The 26,016-nt window shown below is 46.1% G+C and overlaps 1 protein-coding gene across 2 annotated transcripts in view; it reads left to right on the forward strand.

The window, feature by feature from the left end:
* LOC139050369 (glucose dehydrogenase [FAD, quinone]-like) overlaps positions 1-26,016 on the forward strand; it is a 50,351-nt gene that overhangs the window by 13,437 nt on the left and 10,898 nt on the right. The window contains exons 1-6 of one of the 2 annotated variants that reach the window (XM_070526621.1): positions 1,348-1,726; positions 2,405-2,597; positions 3,922-4,053; positions 5,719-5,840; positions 19,630-19,800; positions 21,904-22,054. In XM_070526621.1, coding sequence (XP_070382722.1) covers positions 1,703-1,726; positions 2,405-2,597; positions 3,922-4,053; positions 5,719-5,840; positions 19,630-19,800; positions 21,904-22,054 — 793 coding nt within the window. In that variant the 5' untranslated portion in view covers positions 1,348-1,702. Of the gene's footprint in view, positions 1-1,347; positions 1,727-2,404; positions 2,598-3,921; positions 4,054-5,718; positions 5,841-19,629; positions 19,801-21,903; positions 22,055-26,016 lie in introns of those variants that run through there. The other variant, XM_070526620.1, reaches the window with a different exon arrangement.

The following is a 26,016-nucleotide window of genomic DNA, read 5'->3' on the forward strand; positions in this document are numbered from 1 at the left end:
AAACCATTCATAAACTCTGCGTTACAGCAATGGCTTTTTTAATAAAATTCCCTCTTAGTTTTCTTGGGTGAACAATCTGGCTCCGGAGGGCCGCTTTAAGGCCGAAGCACACGTACGCTTACCGGCGCGCGGAAGCTCTCGCCAGCGCACCTGCGCATGCGCACATGGTGCGGTCCAAATCGTACGCGTCCAAACGCGGCGCAAGTGCGCATATCTGTTCCAAACAAACATCGGTGCTTGGCTTCCTTGCGTTTCCACGCGCCTGGGTATACGCAGCCACGGCGTGGTACAATCAACACGTGAAGCAGAGTCATCTCATGCAGGAATGTACCCTTTCTTTATTTTTTGCCCTGATCTAACTACTCTTAAAGGATAAGGACGTTAAGGGATAAGAAAATAGCAGATTGGGTGAGGAAACAAACGCGAGTAATTGATATCTTAGTTGAAATCAAGAAAAAGAAATAGGCATGGGCAGGACATGTCATGAGGAGGGAAGATAACCGATGGTCATTAAGGGCTACGGACTGGATTCCAAGGGAAGGGAAGCGTAGCAGGGGGCGGCAGAAAGTTAGGTGGGCGGATGAGATTAAGAAGTTTGCAGGGACGGCATGGCCCCAATTAGTACATGATCGGGGTTGTTGGAGAAGTATGGGAGAGGCCTTTGCCCTGCAGTGGGCGTAACCAGGCTCATGATGAACTACTCTAAAACTAAAAGACTTGCGTTTATCAGTATTTCGACATTTTTTAACACTGTCAATAAGAAGGTATGAAACAATGTCTGTCAAAACGTCCACGGGGGAGCCAAGTGGGCGCGTGAGGAGGCGCGTCTCTTGCGGATTGAAACCGCCATTCCTCGCAAGGGGCGGCAAACGCAAGGCGCGCGGTCTCGAGCTCGCGCGCGTCCGCAAGCGTACAGTCGCGATCAATTTGAAGGCGATCGCGCGAGCATCTACCGGCGGGCCTTCCAAGCAGCATAGCGGCCAATTTCGGAACCGCGAAGACAAAAATTCGCTGCCTTCTTCCACTTTTATGCTCTTCCAGGCTGCAACCGTCACCCCCAAGTGTAACACGCCACATTTTTGTTTGTTTCCCTTTCGTGGCAATGATGTGTGTGCGTCGATGTCTCATGCATACCTGGGCTAACAATGACGCCTCTCTGCAGAAGCTGATAACGTAATCTAAATGAATTTGCAGGTTGTCTCGTGAAGGGTTACGGGAGTGACAGCTGCTCAGGGAACAGCAAAAGATAGAGAGGGGAGCTATCTGATGCTACCCTCTCTACTGACGGCGGTGACGTAATGTGGCGCTGCTCCTACTTTCGGTCACCGCTCGAGCGATCAGCTTCAAATTGATCGCGACTGTACGTGTGGTCTGGCTTTTAGACTGGAAGATGGCATGAGCGTTGACTGACGCCGCCGAAACCGCAGCTGCAGGCACCGGAGTCTTGAAGAAATGAGAGTAGAAACAAGGTCATGCCGTTGTCATCAAACCTCGTTGTCATACTGTCGTCATTGCCTGTAGTCAGTCGTCTCAACCCCGTCGTCGCTGTGACATCGCCGTCATTCGGCCTTCATCCTTCCGTCGCGCATAAGACCATCGTCGTTGCGTCCTCTTCATCTCAATCCTCGCCATGTCGCCATCACCACCTCCGTCGTCGTAATGCGACCATCACCGTCTTGGGGTCGTCGCAGGCGCTCGCATTATGCGTAATCGGACGCCCCAACAGGTTTACACCACGCAGCTATCGCTTGATTTGATGAATCATCCGTCCATTGTTTCTGCAGAAGTTGTCTAGATGAGACTCAAAACAACCTTGTCTCTTTCGCAGTGAATATGTTTAAATGCACGTTTAAGTACCGGCAAGCTTAGGTTAGCGTCGCTAATTCCACAAAGGGTAAACGCCATTCCTTACGAAGGAAATTTTGAAGACGTTCACCTTTGCTTCTTACCATGGATGCTATATTTGCACAAAAAACAATCAGACGTTTCTGAAAAAAAGAATGAACAACGCTTTGGCCCAATATTTATTTATTAATTACCATCCTGAACCACACACAACTGAAACTTGCTCCAGCAATCAGAAAATGAAAGAAAAGTGACGATTATATTCGCTTGAAGTTTCCTGTCAATAAATTATTGTTTGTAGGTGCCAAATTGATTGTATGACACTTTATACCTTGATCTATGTGGGGGGCGAAAGCGTAAGGAGTGCTTAAATCGAGTACCACTGTCCGCCTCTCAGTAGTTGACGATTCGTATCCATGCGCAAACAGCTTGTCAATAGGGCAGCAAGGGTTTTCGGAGAAGCCTTATTGTGCTAGCCGTTCAGTGTTCGCGTCTTCGCATTTGAAGATAAATGTGCCCGTCTCCTCATACTCACGTTTCCTGCTTCTTTCGTCGTCAGCAAAGCCGGTGGCCTCGGGGCAAAGTGCTAGGTGGCTCGAGCGTCCTCAACTACATGCTCTACATCCGGGGCAACCGGCGTGACTACGACCGCTGGGAGCAGCAGCTCGGCTGCGAAGGCTGGGGATGGCGATCCGTGCTGCCTTACTTCATCAAGTCCGAGGACAACCGGGATCCCTCGATCGCCCACAATGGTAACGGAATTCGGATGTTTCGTTCGCAGAACGTATAGGCACCTCGCATCGGCCAGGGGGCGCTACGACGTTTGAATTTTTTTCCCTAGCGTCACCGACACCGACCGCTAGGGACACAAAGAAAATGAGAGCCGTTCCAAAGCATAGTGGCTCACGCATCGTCGCTCGTTTGAGTGCTCAGTGTCAGGTTTTGATGAGACCAAGCTAACGAATTTCGGCGCCTCTGATCTTTATTGCAAACGTGTGCAGTCATTTGCAGAGCGTGCGCACTTTGATATTTTCCCATCTCGGACACTCCTGCATAATGATAGGCAATTGCAAGTGTCAAAGCGAATATTTATTGTGTCGCGGCCGTTTTCGTTATACCGCTGCCTACGCTGTTTATTTTGGCGATGTCGCCTAAGAGCCATCTAGCCAAGCCCACGCCAAAACAGCGCTTAAGCGTGTGCCGTGTAATTAAGGCTCACTACTGCTGCTAAATCTAGAACCCTTCAGCGCAGTGGTGCCTATATACGGCTGTAGTGTGCCAGTGAGGTAACCAACCATTCGGGCCTATGCTCCACTGCCCCACATTTGCAAAAAAAAAAAAAAAAGATTCATCCCTCTTTCATAGGAATCCGTATACACGAAAGTGAAACGTGTCTTCACAGAAGCTGTTGCGTGTTTATTGCACGTAAAGAGTTAAGTTGCAAGTAGCCATCAGGAGCACCACAACACTGCACAGGGATCCTCGACAATTTCCACACGAGCAAAAGTTGTCGAACGACTCGCGACCGGGAAACATCCCCCAGAGACGCTGGATTGAACTCGCCGGAGCGTTGCGCAAATCCGCCAGAAGCCAAAGGCGTTCGCAAACCGTACAAGCGAAACCAGACAAGTTGACAGTAAATCGCTTCGTAAACTCACGGTCCACTCCAGCGAAATGCGCATGATTTGCCGATAGGCGACCGTGTTGCAGGCTTGCGGTGCGCGAGGCATCCTGCTGCCGAGTAGCCTCGGTGAAAGTACGAGCATTTAGGCCTGCTCCGTACTGCTAGGGGAGGAGGTCCACGGTAACATTTAGGGGCCGGAGGGAGCAGCCCAGTGCGCGCTTATTACGTTAGCGAAAAAGTCCTGGCATTTCTGGGCGGCGCAAGGGGTAAGAGTGGCATGGATCCATTAGTGTTCGCGGCGTATGAAACGCCGTCAGAGCAAAATAATGATGGCAGTCTGTGCAGTATCGTTGTGGTAAATTCGCGTAGCATTATTTTGCAGCATTGTGACGAGGGTGTGAATTATTACGAAAAACGACTGAATGCTTTCCTTTCTTGTTTGCCACTTACAGGTTACCACGGCCGAGGCGGCTACCTCACAGTTTCCACTCCTCCGTACGCCTCCCCACTAGCGCACGCCTTCGTAGAAGCTGGACAGACGTTGGGCTATCCCAATATCGACCTCAACGGGCCGTTTCAGACTGGTGAGTACACGTACTCTCGCGTAGGCGCGTACCGGGCACATAGATCCATATCAAATGGGTATTTGAACTTTTTGTGAACGAGGTTCAAGTTGCGGCTTTGCGTCCATCTATTACACCAGGCGAGACAACATGATATGTGGGCCGCCCAGGTGAATGGTTGAAATGCGTCGTCGAATAAGACTGCTTCTTCAGATGGTTTCCAAGTCCTTCATCCGTGATGCTGGCGCCTCGCGTCAGTTACCTATGCGGCAATCTTTTCGAATTCTGCAGCTGATTTTCAAAGCACAGAAAAAGTTGCTTGGAACTACCGCTTCGCCGGCGTATGTAGTGTGCACACGAGTTCACCAGTCATTTCGTCCCTCAGGCGGTCGTCGCTGGTCTTCAACCGCAAGGACGCCTTTAAGCGTCCTTGCGGTTGAAGACCAGCGAGGACCGACAATCATTTCGCTTCACCTTATGCGTGAAGCGAAATGATTGTCTCGGTAAAATACTAAAGGCGATCCTCAATTATATTTAATTATATTTTTCGGAGTTATTTATTGAGTTTAGGATTGTTGTGGCGTTTGTATTTTAATTTCTTTTGTCTAAGAGCGACTGAGCATCTGTCTGTTTTGTTTTCAAACGTTTGATTTGGTTCATATGCTATCCACGAATAAAAAAGCAAAACAAGAAGTGCCCGTCGCTTGGCTGGTACCTCGTACGCAAGAACACATACAATCTCGTTGTTCCTGCAAATTTGTCAACTCACCGATACACTTTTCGTTTTATCGAATTTCTCTGCATGCATAAAGAACGCCATAATATACGCTGTTTCAGCAGGCAGCTTTAGTTGACAGAACCCAAAGTTTCAATAATCATCAGAGGAGAAGGGAGGAACATCCCATAAGAGAGGCAGCAGCTCCGCTTCCCCCCTCCCACAATACGAAACATCAAGCTGAAAACTTAGAAAAATCAAGTTGATTTTATTCCATTTGTTTTCAGCATGCATATCAAAGTCCGCTATTCCGCTGATCAAGGAATTCTCCGAACGACCTTCTGCTGAATGGGCTATGTTTGCTGAATCGCGTTGCAACTTCAGCCAATCTCTTCAATTCCGCGCGGTGTAGCGTTAAGTAATATATGCCGCCAGTCAACTTGAAAAGAGAAGCAGAAGTGCGCTCCTGTTTTTCACCTTTGATCAACCACGCAATACCGAATGACTGGAAGCTTCACGGACGTATTAGTAGCTGACAATGGGTGAGCCCACTCCCTTCTGAGGAACACTAAGCCTGCAGTCGTTAGTATCTGGCTGACATCAGACCTAGCCTTCCCTGCACTGCAAGAAGTTGGTGAGATAGAGTGCGGTTTGTGTCAGTCAGCATGCATCGGTGTCGCGTCGTGTTACATGAAATTTTTGCAAAAAAACATTAGGGCTACGCTGCCAGTAACCGCCATGGTGACTATAGTCTGTTTAAGGGAGTGTAATTCGTTTACCCCAGGTTCCAACGCCCTGGGGACTGCAAATAGCGCTTGTATAACAATCCACAGCTCCTGAGTGTTAGGAGTGCCACGGTCACTGCACCACGCAACAGAACGGCGCGTGCGGTGTTGTCGCGCTTTAGTGTGTGTAATTAGGAAGAAGGCTGTAGGTTATGCTGTTGTACTAACATGAAACCGTTGTTGCAGGCTTCGCCATTCCTCAGAGCACGCTCAGACGAGGCGCCCGATGCAGCACTGCGAAGGCCTTCCTGGAGCCATGCAGGGGACGGCCAAACCTGCACATATTGGTCCGCGCGCATGTTACGAAGGTAAAGCGAGTAGTTCTCTTCTTGTGAGGCACAGGCAAGGCGACGTTGTTAATGAGCGTGCCACAGCTAATGGGGCAGTGACACCAACAACGTAACTGCATTATTTCTTCGTAATACTATGGCATTAATCATTTATAGGCCCGTATCCACGACTAGCTCTTACGCTGGAATTGTTCGTAACAACAACGACGACAACAACAACAACAACAAGATCCAGCCAAACTTTATGCTAAACATAACATTAGCGATGATGACCGGCCAATGGCAAATAGCACATACGAACGAGAATCCTTGTGCGTTCAACCCCTGTTCATTTTTTTTCTTTTAATTTTACGCGCAAAGCATATTTCCCGCACCTAAGCTATATGCGTTAAACAACATATTTTAACGTGACGCCCATGCGTTATGGTTGCCGTGTTGCTCAAGTGTAGCCTGCGCAGCCGCTGCGTTTGTGATGTCTTGTGACGCAATGCGGAAGAAAAAATGCGCTGTAAATCTTGTCGTAGTGGACTTGTGCGCCTATTCTTGGCAGAACATAGACAGAAGTAGTACAGTACATTACCTTAGCGCCGCAATTTAGGTCACAGGGCACATCGTGATGTATTAGGACGCCTGCACGTATTGGTCTTAATGAGGCTCGCTTGGCGTGCACTGATAACGTTTAGCAGGGCGTGTCGCGTTGTTTCAGAATGCAGACGGCGTCTCTTGCAGTCGTACACAAGCCAAAGAAGCGATGGAATATCTTTCGGTAAGGTCTAGTTCCTTTGAGCTCCAATTGGACGGCGAGAGCACAAAGATACAAGAAGCATTTGAGTTCGCAGTTGCCACTGCGAGAATGTCATAGGTGAAAGCAACAGGAGGGTTCGTCAAGAAAGGTGAAGCGTTGGGCTAATTCCTATAACTTTCCTATGACCACTGCTACACAAAATGAGCAGGGTATATTATGTATCAATAACGGAATGAAGACAAGAAGAAGAAGAAGTATTTTAATGATTGGAAAATGTAGAGAGGTCGGCCGGATAATGGAGCATCTGGCCTGCTACTCTACGTAAGGGAAGGGGAAGAGGGAAAAAAAGAGTCACAATGGGGGATGATAATGGGAGGAACGAGGTGAAGGACACATTACACAACTGGTATCACAAGCGTGACGATAGAGAACGTCTGTGTTTTTGGCTGTCCCACTTTTCTGTAGCTTTTTAATATTGTGTGTACACAGTGATCGCGTCATCCATAGGGATGGCGGGCACACGTCCCGTGCAGCTTCCCGTCGACACAGTTGACCCAGCTGCTGCTCGGCCGGTTGATGCCTTCTGTGCTACGGCCGTCAGCGACGTGGAGCTTCCAGAATGAAGACAAAAGTGTTCGAAAGCACACGGCCTTACCATTGCCAATACCCGCCGCGGTGGCTTAGCGGCTGTGGTGTTGTGCTGCTAAGCACGTAGTCGCGGGATGAAATCCTGGCCGCGGCGACCGCATTTCTATGAGGGCAAAATGTAAGAACTCCCATGTCCTCTGCATTGGAGGCACGTTAAATATCTCCTGGTGGTCAAAATTAATCAGGATTCGCATACTACTGCGTGCCTCATATTCAAATGGTGGTTTTGGCACGAATCCCAGAATGAAATTTTAAACCCATGCAAATGATCTAAATTAGGCCGCACATTTTTGCTTTCTAGCAATCGCCTGACACCATCGCAAAACGAGAACCACGCATGTATGTATGTATGTATGTATGTATGTATGTATGTATGTATGTATGTATGTATGTATGTATGTATGTATGTATGTATGTATGTATGTATGTATGTATGTATGTATGTATGTATGTATGTATGTATGTATGTATGTATGTATGTATGTATGTATGTATGTATGTATGTATGTATGTATGTATGTATGTACACTCGGTCACAAAATATTACGGGCCATGAAATCTGAGAAAAGGCTGAACATCTCCGCAAAATCACAACGTAGCTCGGTACTCACATTTCGGCCCTTGACAAGAATATACTAACAACATTGCCGCATACACTTTTACTGGATACTGCTACAGGCTTCTTGGGAATTGGACATTTTTTTTAAGATCCTGAGGTCCGTAAACTTCTGTGGCCGGGTGTACGTATGTAAGTCAAACGATTTTGACTTCTTCGAGTTTTTGCATTTCGCCCCTGTAGTCTACATGCGGCCGTCGCAGCCAGATTCCAACCCGCGACCTGAGAAGCGCCACGCAATAGTTACTAGATCTGCGCCACCAACCCAGCTGGTTACAATAAACTAATATTTTCAGCCCCGAGTCGTTCCTATGCGGTCCCCATATTTCCAGATTTTGCGGAGGGCAAGCTAACGACCGTGCAAACTATGTGCACGGTGAATACTTGCGCCTTCAGAGCATATGCATGGGAATGGAAGATTAGAGTGTTTTACGTTAGCGCATGCAAGCCTCACGACGTTTGCGTTCCGCTTGAGTATGCTTTCGACACCACGGAGCAAACCAAGCAGTTTTAGTTTCACTTACTCTTTCAATCGGTAATAAATTGAAACAGAAGCAGATGTGAAGTGATAGAGTACGCAAGCCGCTTTCATTTCTTGATCCAAAACCCTCTATTATTTGAAGGCAGCAGTAGCCGCTTGCACCATATGCGCAGTTTGCGGGTCATTCTTTGCCGTGTACGTGCACGCTGAAAAAACACCCGTAAGAGGGAAAAATTTTTTTTTGTCGCTAGACGAGCACCCTTAAGGTGTTAACAAGAGCCCCTTTGCAGGATTAAGACACCTAAAGAAGCCCGGAACCACCCCTGTGGATTGGTGAAATAACGTAGTCAGCCGGTAGGATACGCTGCTGTGTACAGCTCAACCAAGTTTTGCTGTTGTACGCGGTGCGTCGAGCTTGCAAGTGGATCGCGAAGTCACCTTTCTCTCTAACGCTCTCTTTTCAACAGATCGCCCTATCCTCACTCTCATCTGGACGCTTTATTTCGTCATTCCCTTAGTCTGCTGCTATTGGCCGATAGCTGACATCAAGCTGCCGCGTAGATACCGCTGCCGCCGCGGGGTGCCGCCACGAGTCCAATGGCTAAACTCACTGCGGCTCTCTGAGTACAACCGCGTTTGGCTTACGTTAAGCGCGTCGTAGGCACCAAAGGCGGCAGTCGTGGCGCCTACGTTAACACCCAAAAATGAAAATTGAACTGCTCGCCACGGTGACGCTTAGAAGGCAGAGCGTTGTGGGCGCGCCCCACTGCGCCGTATCCTTCGCAGTGCAGTGCATTGAAGAAGGAAGGGGAGCAAACCGGAGGCCGTGTTTGACTGCCAATGACACCGCGTTTGCTGAACGCATTGAAGTACTTATTGCGGCAAAGTATTTCTGAAGTTGCCTACATTCACTTCAAATGTCTTTCTCCACTTCGATAAAAAATGGTTCGGGGCCCCTTTAAGGAAGTTTATTCGGCCCAAGTAGAAGCGAAATGAAATGAAAATGTCACCCTCTGCTCGTTATACTCTCCATTTGTTATGGGTTATTTATTGAAATTACTACACAAAGAACAAACAATACATCCTTAAATTTGTTACGAAATAAACGCACGTAGGTGGATTCGTACCCAAGAACTTCACGTGAAAGACGAAACACTGAAACCAGTGCGCCACTCAAGAGCCACGTTGCAGCTCTACAAACATTGGTGTCTACATGTATTAATTCTTCAGAAATTCCTGCTGCTTCATTTCATTCATGAAAAACCTTACAGAAAGTCACATGTTGCACCGAAGAAAATGCGTTAGTTACGCTTGAAAGCTAACATTTTTGCAGATGCAATAACACTTTTCAACGGTAGCGAATGTGCGAACATCTTTCGTATAGGATGTTAATTTTTTATTGTGTTTCGATCTCTTCGCACAAACCCTTACTATAGGACGTTTGGATAAAACGGGTGCTACATAACTATAATGAAGAAGTAAAGTGAGCAAACAACCATTTAACATCATTAAGGGCGTTAAAGTGTTTTCTTACATCAATTAGCGTGTTCCACAAGTTCGATGCTTCGGAATCCAACGTACGATAGCTATAGGTTACAATTACGCCTAAAAATTGGTTCATGACTCTTTCGAAGGAACCGGTCATAACAGGAAAATGAAACACGTATTCTAAGAACAGTGGGCAGCTTCGTTGTACATACAAGCACACTAGCCCGTAAAAGACTAGCAGTCTTTTACGGGCGACGCAATGACAGCGATAGCAAGCACGCGAGGCTGGTGGTCTTGCCCAATATAAACATCAGGCCGGAGTGTACCAAAATGTCAGGTAAATCCGACGCGACGATCAGTCCGTACGTGGTAAGACTGCGTAGTTAGAGCTCCGGAGGCATCACCCATTCGCCCATACACGTGTTCGAAGCTGAGCCACCACGACGTCGCCTACCGGGAAAACCATCGCCCATAGACGCCAAGTTTCACAGCAAGACACTTCACGCATAGCCATATTTGCTAAACTACCCTTATAATTCTTTTATTATTAAATTCTCGGGTTTAACGTGCCAAAAACACGTCACGATTAGGAGCCACGCTGTAATGGGGGGCTCCGGGTTAATTTGACCACGTGGGATGCTTCAACGTGCACCCAATGCACGGTTCACCCAGCGTTTGTTGCATTTCACCCCTATCGAGTTGCGACCGCCACAGCCGGGATTTTATTCGGCGCCCTATAGGGCTTAGCAGCGCATAGTCAAGGCCACTACGCCACCACCGCAGCTTTTACTACCTTTCTAGGTGTCCATAGTGCCCGGCGTACTGTCCACGAATTTTCTCAGTGATAAAATACACAGTGGTTAAATATCCTCATTGCAAGAAATACACGTCTTGTAGAGCAAGATTCATTTATTAAACCAAACCTTTCTAATCTTTCTATGCCTACTATCCCAACGATTAGGTAAGCAAAATATCACCATCTCGCGGATTATGGTGATGGTGATAGCGTGACGAATGTACACAGCATGGAGCGAGTTTCGGTGGCTCCCAGCATGAAACAAGGTCGCGTTAAAAAGATGTCCGCACATTTCTAAAAACGAGTAAAACGAGGATTATCTCTGGGACGGTCCCCTGCAGTGGTTTCGCCAGACGCAGGAATGGAAGCGCAGCCACCTGGTACCGCTGCTAAAAGCAGGAAAGTCACCGCTGGCACTGACATTATATTGGCCTAAAGCACTCCGCAGCTGTGTCTGGAAGCTCGTGGAACGAATGGTTCTCATGCGTCTCGAATGGTACCTTGAACATCACAAGATTTCTCCGGACTAATGGCGGAATTGTGACGAAGCCGTTCATGGATTGAGCAGCAGGTGTCCTATGAGGCTGAAAAGCCGGCGGTGTCCGCAACGAGTGGTACCAAATAAATATGAAGTCATGAGCTTCTTGTATGACGTAAACAGTAACAAAGAAGATAGTAAACGGTGTAACAACTTTTGTTAGTAGTAGGTATGGGTAAATAATGTAAAATAAAGTGGATTTAAGTGAATTAGAGTGAAGTAATGTGAATTAACGTTATAAAAGAAACGCAGCCTCTTGCGTGGGCCGCGATGCAGTGGAGGCGAACGCCATCCAGAAATGTTGCAAGAAACCGGGCGTGCCGCTTCGTGGCCAAGACTTGCGGACGCCGTGGCCGGTCTATGGATGGTAGAAATGCTGAAAAAAGGGGTGTGTTTGAGTTTCTATGTAACATAATTACGTTTTTTCGTATGTTCAAATTACCATCTGACACTGTCATGTCTGTTGGTTGTGTATAATTCGTACCTTACGATTCTTCGCCCGTATCTTACATTGAGAGATTCAATCAGTTCAGTAACTTTTGTGCTACACGGAGGGTCTACGTGGTTGCGTATGCGTGGTTGGGTTTGCATGGTTAGAATAATTTTTGCCACAGCGATGGTCGACGCAGGACGCCAATGCCGGATGCGGGACGCCGACCCTGGATTTTCAGCGACACACCATTCTTCAACGCTATCACGTTAAAAGTTCGAGTAAGGTGACTTAAGGAGGAGTAAAATCAATTAAGGTGAAGTGAAGTGAATTAACGTGAAATAAAGTCGATTAAGGAGGTTTAAAGTGGATAAAGGTTGGTACAAATTAGAGGAAGGTGTATTAAGTAGGTATTCGTAAGGTGGATTAAAGCGTATTAACGTCGATTACGGTAGGAACAAATTAGAACAAAGTGAAGTTAGGTAAAGTTTTGAAGGATATGTGAAAAAGTATGACGCTGTGTATCGTGGACGTAACAAATAATTATAGAAGTCACTATGCTTTCGCATTCAAATCACGCGAGGATATTTAGGTATCTGTCATTCTCTTTTTTGTGAGGCAGTAACTACTCTGTAGCATTCTTTTCCTATTCGCTAAGAAAAGGAAGCAAGAATAGGTACCTGTTTGAGCGAGTATGAAAGAAAACTTATTTACTCGTCGGTGAGTTTACTACAATGGTATGCATTAATACAGCTGTATGCAATGGCTAAAGGATAACGTATCAGACATGGAAGCAAACGAACAATGATATATTATATGGTTGGTCCAAGGGGAAGTTGACTAAATCTTTTATATAGATATATTTTTTATATTTCATCAATGTTATACAAAATGAGTAACACTATAGCTATACACAATCACATAACTATGTAGCAGACACTTTGCAAATTAGTTCTTTCTGTCGAGACGTTTCATCCGTATGCCATATACATACAACACTACACACTTATACAAAATTTGTATCGACTTTCTTGCGAATCACATTTACTGTTTTTCATTCTTATTATATATTTTCTTTGTGTAAGTTTGTTTCTATTTTGCTCAGTACCGTATGAATGGCACTTCAAGTCTACCTTACATTACGTGAAATATCTGTGCCAACCCAGTAGAAAATACGCTTCCCGTCTTTCTCTAATTCATGCGACAGAAACTTCTATAGAAAAACAAAATTTTTATTTTATTTATGTATTTATTTATTTATTTACAATACTGCCAGTCTCATATCGAGACCATAGCAGGTGGGCATATGATTATACATACATTTCATGGTTTATATACCGAATGGTAAGAACATGAAAACATGTAAATGGAAATACATAAAACAGGTTCAATGCACAATTTTACAACACTAATAATATGAATAACAAGAGAAACTCACAGAAATAGTACACTTCAGGTTACATACACGTAAGGATTAATACAGTGTTATAAAAACAAAGAAAGAAACAAAGGGGGTAAATGTTTAGCTACAGTTTAAAAAAAATGGGGGTTCTGACAATTATATATTCATAAGATCTATTATTTCCTAATTAATTATTTCGGTTTCTAATAACTTAACAAAATCAGACTGCGATACTGTGTTAGTTACAGATGGATCTAGGTTATTCCACTCGCGGACAACACGGGGGAAAAAGGAAGACTGAAAAGTATCGTTATTACAAAGGAACTCATTTAGTGTATATGCATGATTATGACGAAGTACGCGGGATTTAGAAAAGGTAACGTATGCAGAGGCATTTATTTTTAGTCGGCTGTGTAATATTTGATGCAGAAATTTGAGACGAGCTCGTTTTGCTCGTACAGCCAAAGTTGCAAGCCCTGACTGTCTTAGAAGAAGAGTAGGGGAATCACTGCGCCGGTATTTTCGGTGGATAAACCTAATTGCCTTTCTCTGGATTCTTTCCAGTTTAGATATGTTTGTTTTAGTGTGCGGGAACCATACGACATTAGCATACTCAAGGACAGGTCTCACAAATGTAATGTAAGTTAAAAGTTTGACGTTAGTTGGTGCCAACCGCAGGAACATTTTGAGAAAGAAGAGTTTCCGTAATGCAGAAGAAGTAATGTTGTTAATATGTGTTGTCCAGTTAAGGTTGGATGTTATTGTTAAACCAAGATATTTATGCTGTTGAACTCTAGTTACGAGGCTGCCGTTAAGTGTGTAGTGGAAAAACGATGGGTGCTTTTTTCTCGTTACTGTCATGCAAACCGTTTTGTTTGTATTAATAGTCATTTGCCAGTTATAACACGATTCGGTTATTTTTGCTAGTGCGTTATTGAGCTGAACTTGATCTTGGTGATTGTGTATTTCTCTGTATATTATGCAGTCGTCTGCAAACAGTTTGATTTTACAATCAATGTTATTTGTAATGTCATTGATAAAAAGTAAAAATAAGAGCGGACCTATTACTGAGCCCTGTGGTACCCCTGATGTGACAGGCACCGGAGCAGATGGGGTGTTTTCGATGACGACAAATTGGGATCGGTGAGATAAAAAGTTTTTTATCCATGCAGTAATAGGTCCATTGCCAATCGCAGCTGTAATTTTGGCAGTTAGTTTAGTATGGCACACACAATCAAACGCTTTACTGAAATCTAGTAAAAGTAGGTCAGTTTGATTATGATTACTAATACTTAAAGCAAGATCGTGTAAGACCTCTGTTAGCTGAGTGACTGTCGATAAGCCTCTTCTAAAACCGTGTTGAACATCTACTAGAACATGTTCTTCGAAATATGCGGTTAAGTGTTTGAGAATAATGTGTTCCAAAATTTTACATGATGAGCTGGTAAGCGAAATTGGTCTGCTGTTAGATGGCAGGTTTGTATCGCCTGACTTATGAATGGGTACAATTTTGGCAATTTTCCAGTCTTCAGGTAGCTCTGACGTCGAAAGTGACTTGCGGTAAATAAGGCCAAGATATTTACTATTATATTTAGCATATCTTTTCAAGAACTCGTTGGGGATGTTATCTGGACCGTTTGATTTCTTCACGTCTAACTCAAGTAACTGCTTAAATATTCCGTAGTCATTTATTTTTAATGTGTCAATAGTGTGAAATGATGACGGTGGCAAATATGGAATTGCGTTGTTATCTTTAGTAAAGACTGATTGAAAGTGTTGGTTAAATTCATCAGCGAGTGCCACTTTTTCCTCGCGTGGACGATCTGGTGTCGTTGCGGGGCGTGCGCGAAAAAAGTTCCAGAAGCGATTAGGGTTGTGATTGATAAGGTTAGGCAATGTTTCATTGAAATATATATGCTTCGCAAGCTTCGTCTTTAACTTGAGCTCGTCGGCAGCGCGGGAGAGTTGCGATTTTGTTTGTGTACTTGCACCGGTCATTTTCATCTTACGCCGCAAACGTTTTATTCTGCGCTTCACATGAAATATATCGCGTGTTATCCAAGGATTCCTTTTGTTCGATTTTTTACTTTTTTTCGGGATGTAGTGATGCATGCAGTGCCATACTATACGCTTGAAATGAAGCCAGAGATCATTAACGTGGACAGAACTTTCGTTGGCAGTTTCGTAAAATTCTGGTATTCATGCGCTAAATAGGTTAGTATAGTGGAATCATCTGCTTTTTCAAAATTAGGGACAATGATTTCACTAGTTTTGGCTGTTGCAGTGCATCCGAGGGGCAGCAGGAATTTTGGTATGTTGTGGTCTGAGAAACCATTTATGATCTCCGAGTTCAGTAGATCAAGGGGGAAGTTGTCACTAAACAGTATTAAGTCTAGGATGTTAGCGCTTGTTCCTTGAGTTCGCGTAGGAGAGGTTACTACTTGATGAAGCCCGAAATTTAGCATCAAATCAATGAGCGAATTTGATGAGAGTGAAGTGTGGTGCATGGTATTCCAGTCAATGTCAGGTAAATTGAGGTCTCCCATAAGAATAACTCGGTTGCTAGCATGCTTCTGCATAAACTCCTGTACAGCAATAACACTTTCGTGACCCGAAAGAGGACTTCTGTAGAAGCAACCAGTAAGTATAGCAAAATCATCGCACATAATCTTGCAGAACACAGCCTCGACATCTGGAACGTCGGGCATCAATACAAAGGGTAAGTGCTTCTTAATAAGCAGAGCTACGCCACCGCCTCTAGTTGGTCGATCTTTACGGATAACCGAGTAATTTGGGGGTGCTATTTCGTGGCTGAATATTTCTAGTGAAAGCCATGTTTCAGTAATAGCAACAATGTCAGGGCTGCGCTAGAGTAACAGGTTTTCTAATGCTTCAGTTTTATTCACAATACTTCTCGCGTTCACATTTAGCAGTGTTATTTCTGTGAATGTTTGTGGCTTCGGGTTACTGGTCGACTTCTTTCGGCGTTTTTTTGAACTGCGACTCTCATATTTCTTTCATCATCCCAGACAAACATGCTATCGTTTATGTACAGTTTATCAAAGAATAAGGATACCTTTTCACCTTTCTCACGGTTTGATTTAGCGCTTTCCCAGAGGTTTCTTCTCTTTTCTCGCACTCTGCGACTGAAGTCTTCACCTATAGAGTACTTAGTATTCTTGAATTTATAGCCTTTCTTCAGTATCGCTGGCTTGTTACTTGAGTCAAGTAGCTTTAAGATTACTGGTCTGTTTTTGCCATTATTCGGCCTGCCTAAGCGATGTATTCGTTCGATGGCAACTGGCTCCAGGCCAAGGATTTCCTTGATGATTGTATGATTAACACTGTGTTCCAATGTAGAGCTGTTTTCGCCCTCATCCTCGGGAAGTCCGTAAACAATAAGATTTGATCTTCTGCTATGGTTTTCTAAATCATCAACCCTGCTTTCTAATCTTTTAAAAGCTTTTTCCAACTGCAATATGTTCTTTTCGTATGAGATTACTTTTTCTTCAAGTTTGGAGAGGGCGTCTATTTTCTTTTCAATTTCGGTTAGCCGATGTTCTTTGATATCTTTTATATCGGTTGCGATATCCTTTAGTTGTTTAGCAATCTGGCTTAACTCGGGGCCTGGATTCTCTTCTACATCCCCAGCTACTAAAAGAAGTTTCCATAGAAACAATACAACATCGGCAACTGCAACGACAAGCCGCGGGCACGGCAGCACAAACAAGAAGGGGTTACTAGATCTAAAACACTTATCGTGACGCCTCCTCACCTGCATGAAGAAGGACAGTGGGTTAGACGTCTGCATTCTTGTGGTACTGCCGTGCCCAATGGCTCCCGGCAGCGAAGAAAGACCATATATAGATGGTTGTATAGATGGCGCTCGATGCCGGTCATGTGTCCAGCAGGGCGCGTCGGTCGTCGAACCACGTCGGCAGTTGTTCCAGCACGGATGGTAGGAGCAATCTGGCACGTGGAAAGCAGTGTTGTTGATATGCGTTCCGCTGATCACCCCCGGCAGCAGCCCAGTGTGCGCATCCACACCGATAAGGAGTATGCTGACCGCAAACTGCATGAAGAAGGACAGCGGGTTAGACGTCTGCATTCTTGTGGTACTGCCGTGCCCAATCATGGCGCGGCAGTACCACAAGACATGGCGCGTGCTCTTTTGGGCTCTCTTTTTAGTTCGTTGTGGTTGCTTAGTGGCTTCGGTGTTGCGCTGTTAAGCTCGAGGTCGCGCCATCAAATCCAGGCCACGATGGCCGTACTTCGATGGGAGCTAAATGCAAAAACACCCGTGTGCTTACATTTAGGTGCACGTTAAAGAACCCCAGGTGGTCAAATTTAATTTGGAATCCCCAATTATGGTGTGCCTCATAATAAGATCGTGGTTTTGACACGTAAAATCGTATGAAATTTTCGGCTTTAATTTTGCTTTCTACTGCTACAAACCGATGTGCATGAAATAACTAAGTTCTCAAAAAAGTTCTCTGCGGGTAAGCGCTTAATGTCGGTACGTTACACGGAAACGGCAAGACACAGGCAGAACGCTCGTATCTGTAGTTGTCGTGCAAATGCTGTTCGACGTCTATCCTTGCGTCACTGGTTTTACGATAAAGACCGAGTGCATGCAATCTTTTTAGTAACAATGATATCTTTACTGGGCCATTGACAATAAATAAACTCGAGAATAACAACGAGCTTTTATTTTTCATTGAGTCTAACATTTATCTCAGCCGAACAAAAGCACTTGAGGTGCGAGCGGACTCGAGCTGGTGAGGCTGTTTCACCAGCGTTGGCTTCACCATTGCTGGTAAGAAGCTGCGGGGCTTTCACTCCAGAAGACAGAAAGATGTGGGAGCTTTCCTTTAGGTACGCTACCCCATTTTGCTTCGTCTAAATCTGTTTTGTCCTTGGTCTGACGTTTGGGTGAAAGTGCTACTTTTTATGCGAAGCATATTACTAGAGCTCAACCCAGCTCCTCAGGCGCGGCGGTGTCGCCTTCAATACCACGTGACACCGTGACGTCACGACAGAGGAGAAACGGGGCTCCAACTCGCGGCGTCGCGGCGGCATATAAGCAGCTGCGCTTGCCTCTGCTAGACACTCACGAAGTGAGATGCCTCCTGGAGACAGAGCTGCTCGTTGGAATGAGAAGCGAAAGTTGCGGCGTGCTACAGAGACTGTTTCTAGGTGGCTTTGCAGCGGCTCAGCGACTACGCGCCCCGCATCGGACGCGGTGAGCGTCGAGCAACGCAGCGTTCGGCGCGACAACGAATTGTGCGCCTGAGCAAGCGCCGCACGCTTGAGCCGACGCCGACGACACCGGCTTTTCTGCGACACGAGCTCCTTAACGCTGTCGCGTTAAAACAAAGGCTAGTATGCTTCGCATCCTGGGCTTAACCTTAGCTAAGCCACAGCCAGTTTTTTGTTTTGTTTTCGTGTTCGGCTTAAGGACTTAAAGGAATTTATGACGCAGAAGTGGCCCACATGATTAGGCGAAAGTTCATATGGTGGTTGAAACGGTTTCAGAACACGCTGCTGAGAGGATAAGTGAAAGAATATTGATCAATTAATGAGGTGCAGAGAGTCAGTTAAAGCATTAAGTTAGGAGACTGGAGGTGTCTAATCTACCGTTGTCACATTATATGTCAGTGTAAATGAATGAATCGCAGCAAGCGAAACTCTTGCTGTGGCATCGTTGCTTCTCTAAAAAAACTACTGCACGCCAGGGCTAAGGCTAGAGACACTCAGTCGTTGTATATACCAATGGCCATGTCTAGAAATGCGCGTTTGCGGCACAAGCATGCATGTGGCTGCTGTGTCAGCTTCAACAGAAACCAGAACCGGTCAGGCTCAGTCAGTGTGCTAACGCAAGGAACAATGAATTTATATATTCGTTTTATTAGCTGATTACTTCATTGTTTTGGGGCCACATTTCTGAGCTGGTGCGTGCTCTTAAGCGAATAGATTGGTATTGCAACAGTCTGCCATCGCACCTTGACGTCGCGTGACTTGAGCACCACATACATGAAAGCGGCAGCTCAGCGATGCGGCATCGGCGACTTATCGTGCGCAGTGTACGTATTAGGCACAGCGCTCTGGTTCCTTGGCGACGGAAGGTGTGCTAAAAAGCCTCCCATGCCCGAAATTCTCAAAAACTCCCGCCCTAGCGCAGCCAAGACTAGCAGATATACCGCGGCTCTGTGCATTCATTAGCAGGGCCTAGCGTTTGGCTCTATTCAGAACCAAAAGCGCGGCATGGAGGGCCTTGCTGGCCGGCGTCTCCGCAGCGCTGCCTGGGCAGCCTGTCAGGCCCATAAGTGTGACAGTAGAAAGAACCACTGGCCTCGTCATATTTCCACAGAAATGACACCCATGCGTGGCTAGCGCGTGGAGTAATAGAAGGTTTCCAGAGACGTGTAGAACATTTGGCTTAAAGAATGCGACGAAGCTAAACGGAGTCACGGTCACGCCCCGCTGAGTCGGCTGTATTATAAATTGAATAGCGTATGTGTGGTGTGCTAATGAGGGGGCGGGGGGGCGCTCTCGCATACCTTATACAGGTATCGTAGTTGGGTTGCGCCGCTTATTCGGAAATTCTCCGATTGGCACTCGCAACTCTGTGAGTGCTTCTTTGGGGGTCTTACGTCACTTCAGATTCTGTTCGACGAGAACCGAAGAGCTCGTACGGTGTTGTTCCGCTACCGGCGACTGCAGCGCGCTGTCCGAGCCAGGCAGGAGATCATCCTGTCGGCCGGTTCCATCGGCAGTGCACAGCTTCTGATGCTCTCCGGAGTCGGACCCCGTCTTCACCTTGAATCACTCGGTGTAAGTGAGCTTTCTTTTGGCACATTTGACTTGTTGCTCTTGAGCACTGTATAGCGCTCTCGTAGGGGGATGTACAGTGTCGATCACACTTGTCTAGAGTGGCCCGAAGGCTGCTCCGCACTGCGCCTGCGACGCCTAGCGACAAGCCCTGGGTTCGAGATGTGTTGGCCGATAGCGCCACGCGCGTGGACGCTGCGGCATTCGCGGGCAGCCAAGATACAGGCCGCAGGATTCCAGCCGTGTCACGCTCGCAGCTCAGCTGGCAGTGCTCGTCTATTGATAAAAAGCCGGTGCTCGCGACCCGCAAATCACGCCGGCCTGTATCTTGGCCGCCCGCGAATGCTGCAGCGTCCACCACGCGCGTGGCGCTATCGGCCAACACATCTCGAACCCGGTGCTTGTCGCTAGGCGTCGCAGGCGCAGTGCGGAGCAGCCTTCGGGCCACTCTAGACAAGTGTGATCGACACTGTACGTTCGGGTGGTAGAAAGTGAGTGCTGGAAACACGTTCACCTGGTACATTCAGAGTGCCGTTTCCCACCTCAGAGGGAATCGGAGGTGTTCTCGCCTTCGAGTAGGGGCACGGCCGGGATCCGACAGACTTATGATCGCGGGGCTCCTTAGAATGTTCAGGGAGCCGCTGAACGTTAGCCCCAATGTCCAGAAACCTATTGGAGTAGTTGGTATCGGAGCCCGGTAGGAACCAGATGAATGTCGCATTTGATTCATCTAGCAGGATGCTGGGCAAACGTTGTTTCAAGAAGCTGCTGCGCTGTGTTTGGACTCCACTATATTTTTGTTAGCGATCACGCTCGACCACACAGCAAAAGATCAATGACGAAGGCAACCGTTGCGAGAGAAACAAACATCTCTTCGTAGCTTTGGAGCGTAGCGTGAAATTAAGCACATCGTTTCATGGTTCTAGTAAACAAAAACGTGATATAAGCACAATAATGAATTAACGATTTTAGAGTGTGACAGGTGCGAGAACCTAAGACATAATCGCTAAAAGGGAAATTCTTATTTTCTTCTTTGAGTACTGATGATTCTTGCCCTACTTCAAGCATTTGATTTCTAAAAAAATGAATATAAGAGCTCCAGCAAGTATAGCAGTTGTGCAAGACAGGACTCGAGAAAACGAGGGTGCTGCGAGCGTGAATTGGTCAAAATGTAACAAATGTTTATGTGCGCAGACTACTTACACACTACGGAAGTCGATGCGGTGGAAATTAGATGTGAACAACGCTAGACCAATCGTCTTTTTCCACTGCTTCATAGAAGCGATTCCTTCCCCTTCCTTCCTTCCTTCCTTCCTTCCTTCCTTCCTTCCTTCCTTCCTTCCTTCCTTCCTTCCTTCCTTCCTTCCTTCCTTCCTTCCTTCCTTCCTTCCTTTCTTCTTTCCTTCCTTCCTTTCTTCCTTCCTCGCACCATATATGACCTCACCGCGAGGCGGAGCACCATCTCGGCGCTAATTATACAGACACCAAAAATTATAGTATGAGCATTGTAAGGATAACAGTGATGCACTGTCGAGCAGCACAGTTTGATAGTTTACGCCGGTAACCTGCTGTAAAGCGCGATATAATCTTTTTTTCAGAAAGGCAGACACGACGACAGGGAGTCTATAGAAGGGGGATGGACCCGGCAGCAGGGAAGTGGATGTGTCGTTAGCAGAGGCCATAGTGGCCCCTCTAGGAGGTCGTGCGCACATGTTCCAAGAGCCTCGCATGTACGATTCGGTGACTTTTATACACTGTTACTCGTTGTGAGGGCTAATGTAGCAACGAAGCAACCGACCGAGCCAGGGAGTGTCGAGGCCTTACGATGTTTTACCAGCTTCTGCGTCATGGCATCATGAGCCGTACACCTCCTGGGACACGAAAACTACACTTACCGTAGAAAAAGCCAATGAAATAAAATTGAGGGTACTGAGAGGCCCGCTAGTATTTTTTCTAAGGTGTCGATGCCTACGGCGTTCATTTAACGGGGAAAAGAATGAAAGTCGATAACATCATGTTTGCGTTCCTTTAAGTCAGTCAGAGTCACTTGTTCTGCCTGATTTTTGAGGACACGGCACTTAGCCGTAATCTACTTTGTGTTTACAGATTCCGGTGATAAGCGACATTCCCGTCGGCGAGAATCTGCAGGATCACATAGGTGGCGCGGGCATCAGCTTCATGATCAACGACTCTGTGTCCGTCGTCAGGAAGAGATTCAATCCAAAGACGGCCTTCGACTACTTCATCAAAGGACAAGGTAACGTTGTAATTGTGTGCGAGGAACTACCTTGTGTTCTTATAAGAAGAATCTTATGCTGCCAAAGCTGATTGGTCACAGTTGAACAAAATTAGAGCAAAAAAGTGATGCATCAGATGGATCACGAATAGAGCACTTGTATTTTATTTTTTCTTTCAATAGTAATACCGAACCACTCATCCATATTTATGGAATATTTATTAGGAGACATATTTAGGACAAAAGTTGTGAATTGCCTGTGCAGTTACCTTATTTTTTTATCAGCGTCACGATTTTTCGGCAGCTAATCTCTGGTCAGCAAAGAATATTCGAATAATCTGCTGCTTCATTCCGAGTTCTGGATGTGGAAACGGTAGTGGTGTCCGGCGTTGTCTAACCAGCCAGCGCGGATCTGCGTGGCACTAAACATGTGTGTGGCCATGTAGAATATGCATATATATTAGAGCATCGCACGCATAATGAGAAAACGTGGGATCGTTCCCCACCTGAGGCAAGTTGTTTTTTCATCCACTTTCATTGCCAATAATTTATCACTAATTTAATTAGTAAGCGCAAGTAATTTGCCCCATGTTGTCCTTGGCGGCTTTGTTGGCTTTTCATGATATGAAGAATGAAAACGGGGCCCCCCGGTTAACCCCCTTTCTTCTCGCTCATAAATATATATATAATGTCCCAATATATGTTTGTTTGTTGAGAACACCAAAAAAAGTAATTTGCGTGTTCGTCTACGAAAGGGGACGCCAAAGACTTGAAAAATTATAGACCGATCAGCTTACTGTGCGTTGCCTACAAACTATTTACTAAGGTAATCGCAAATAGAATCAGGAACACCTTAGACTTCTGTCAAGCAAAGTACCAGGCAGGATTCCGTAAAGGCTATTCAACAATAGATCATATTCACACTATCAATCAGGTGATAGAAAAATGTGCGGAATATAACCAACCCTTATATATAGCTTTCATTGATCACGAGAAAGCGTTTGATTCTGTCGAAACCTCAGCAGTCATGGAGGCATTACGGAATCAGGGTGTAGACGAGCCGTATGTAAATATGCTGCAAGATATGTATAGCGGCTCCACAGCCACCGCAGTCCTCCATAATGCAAGCAACAAAATCCCAATAAAGAAAGGCGTCAGGCAGGGAGATACGATATCTCCAATGCTATTCACAGCGTGTTTACACGAGGTATTCAGAGACCTGGATTGGGAAGAATTGGGGATAAAAGTTAATGGAGAATACCTTAGTAACTTGCGATTCGCTGATGATATGGCCTTGCTTAGTAACTCAGGGGACCAATTGCAATGCATGCTCACTGACCTGGAGAGGCAAAGCAGAAGAGTGGGTCTAAAAATTAATCTGCAGAAAACTAAAGTAATGCTTAACAGTCTCGGAAGAGAACAGCAATTTACAGCAGCGAGGCAGTGGAAGTCGTAAGGCAATACATCTACTTAGGGCAGGTAATGACGGCGGATCCGGATCATCAGACGGAAATAATCAGAAGAATAAGAATGGGCTGGGGTGCGTTTGGCAGGCATTCCTAGATCGTTAACAGCAGGTTGCCATTATCCCTCAAGAGAAAAGTATAGAATAGCTGTGTCTTACCAGTACTCACCTACGGGGCAGAAACCCCGAGGCTTACGAAAAGGTTTCTACTCAAATTGAGGACGACGCAACGAGCTATGGAAAGAAGAATGATAGGTGTAACGTTAAGGGATAAGAAAAGAGCGGATTGGGTGAGGGAACAAACGCGAGTTAATGACATCTTAGTTGAAATCAAGAAAAAGAAATGTGCATGGACAGGACATGTAATGAGGAAAGAAGGTAACCGATGGTCACTAAGGGTTACGGACTGGATCCCAAGGGAAGGGAAGCGTAGCAGGGGGTGGCAGAAAGTTAGGTGGGCGGATAAGATTAGAAAGTTTGCAGGCATGGCATGGCCACAATTAGTACATGACCGGTGTTGTTGGAGAAGTATGGGAGAGGCCTTTGCCCTGCAGTGGGCATAACCAGGCTGATGATGATGATCATGATGATGATGATGTTTATAGCTATACCCTCCGGCGATGGTCGGCGTCCGTCCATCTACGCGTCTCGTCGGCAAGAAAAATTTTTCGTCTCCAGTTTCTTGCGATTGCTGTGTAAATCACAATATAATGTAGATATCTGGGAAAAGCTCATACTGAAATTGGCCGTTAAAACGATTCTATCGTTACACCGAGTTCCATTTACTTGCCACAATTAGTTAGTTGACACTGAAGTTGTAACCGTTACAGAATTCTCGTCTGCTGTGAATACATGGCTGTCTACGGAGGGAGTATGGTTGCAGGAAACGACTGTAACTCTTGTTTTATCAAAACTAGCCTGAAACAAATTATACAACAATTAGCCGCTAAGACGAATATAATATTATGCCGACTTTCATCTACTTTTCTTAATTACGTAGTTCCCAGTGAAGTTGTGTACATTGTAGAATTCCCGTCTGCCATGCGGCGGCACTTGCTTACGTCACTGCTTCATAAGAGAGTAACAATAAATCACAGCTCAGTACATATATGTATTCATTGTCTGTGTCCTTCAACAACAACAACAACAACAACTATACATACATAGATGCGTCGATTGAGGTAAAAAATACCAAAGCTTCGCTGCTCGTACATCACAGAATGGAAGGGCTTTTTTGTTTAATATTCGGTGACTGTTCACTTTCGAAAGGAATAGACAGCTGCCTGACAATCGCTCTGGCACTTGCTGCTCGGAGCTGCCGGAGAGAATGAAGTTATTTGCGCATAACAAATATTATGCGAAGCATATTACGAGAGCTCAACCCAGCTCCTCAGGCGCGGCGGTGTCGCCTTGAATACCACGTGACACCGTGACGTCACGACAGAGGACAAGTGGCTTTGGCTCAACTCTTGCAAGATGGGCTGGGTGGAAATCGAACCAGGGTCTCCGGAGTGTGAGACGGAGACGCTACCACTGAGCCCACGAGTACGATGCTTCAAAGCGGTACAAAAGCGCCTCTAGTGAATGCGGTGTTGCCTTAGAAACGAGCTGTTTCTAAGGCTCAGGCCTGCGTCGCTTGCTCAGGCGCACATTTCGTTGCCGCGCCGAACGCTGCGTTGCTCGACGCTCACCGCGTCCAATGCGGGGCGTCCAAGGCGAAGCAGAGTAACGCATGAGTTGTTTACTTCGTCTAGCCGAGCCAAATATAGCCAAGCAACAGCAGTTCACCAAGCTAAACAGTGGTTCAACAACTAAAATAAAGACTAGTATGCTTCGCATCCTGGGCTTAACCTTACCTTAAGCCACAGCCATTTTTTATGCGAAGCATATTACGAGAGCTCAACCCAGCTCCTCAGGCGCGGCGGTGTCGCCTTGAAACCACGTGACACCGTGACGTCACGACAGGGGAGAAGTGGCTTTGGCTCAACTCTTGCAAGACGGGCTGGGTGGGAATCGAACCAGGGTCTCCGGAGTGTGGGACGGAGACGCTACCACTGTGCCACGAGTACGATGCTTCAAAGCGGTACAAAAGCGCCTCTAGTGAATGCGGTGTTGCCTTAGAAACGAGCTGTTTCTAAGGCGTGCGTCTCTTGCTCAGGCGCACATTTCGTTGGCGCGCCGAACGCTGCTTTGCTCGACGCTCACCGCGTCCAATGCGGGGCGCGTAGTCGCTGCCCTGTAGCCCATTGTCTTACACCCCTTGGCGGGTCGACGGGAACGCTGTCGCGTTCCACTCTTGAAGGCGAAGCAGTAATGCATGAGTTGTTTCTTCGTCTAGCCGAACCAAATATAGCCAAGCAACAGCAGTTCACCAGGCTAAATAGTGGTTCAACAACTAAAATAAAGGCTAGTATGCTTCGCTTCCTGGGCTTAACCTTACCTAAGCCACAGCCATTTTTTGTTTGCGTGGCACTTCAACGTTGTCGAACCCTTTCCGTACGTAAATGACATCGCCCTG

Source organism: Dermacentor albipictus, chromosome 10 (assembly GCF_038994185.2).
Source record: "Dermacentor albipictus isolate Rhodes 1998 colony chromosome 10, USDA_Dalb.pri_finalv2, whole genome shotgun sequence".
Classification (NCBI taxonomy): Eukaryota; Metazoa; Arthropoda; class Arachnida; order Ixodida; family Ixodidae; genus Dermacentor; species Dermacentor albipictus.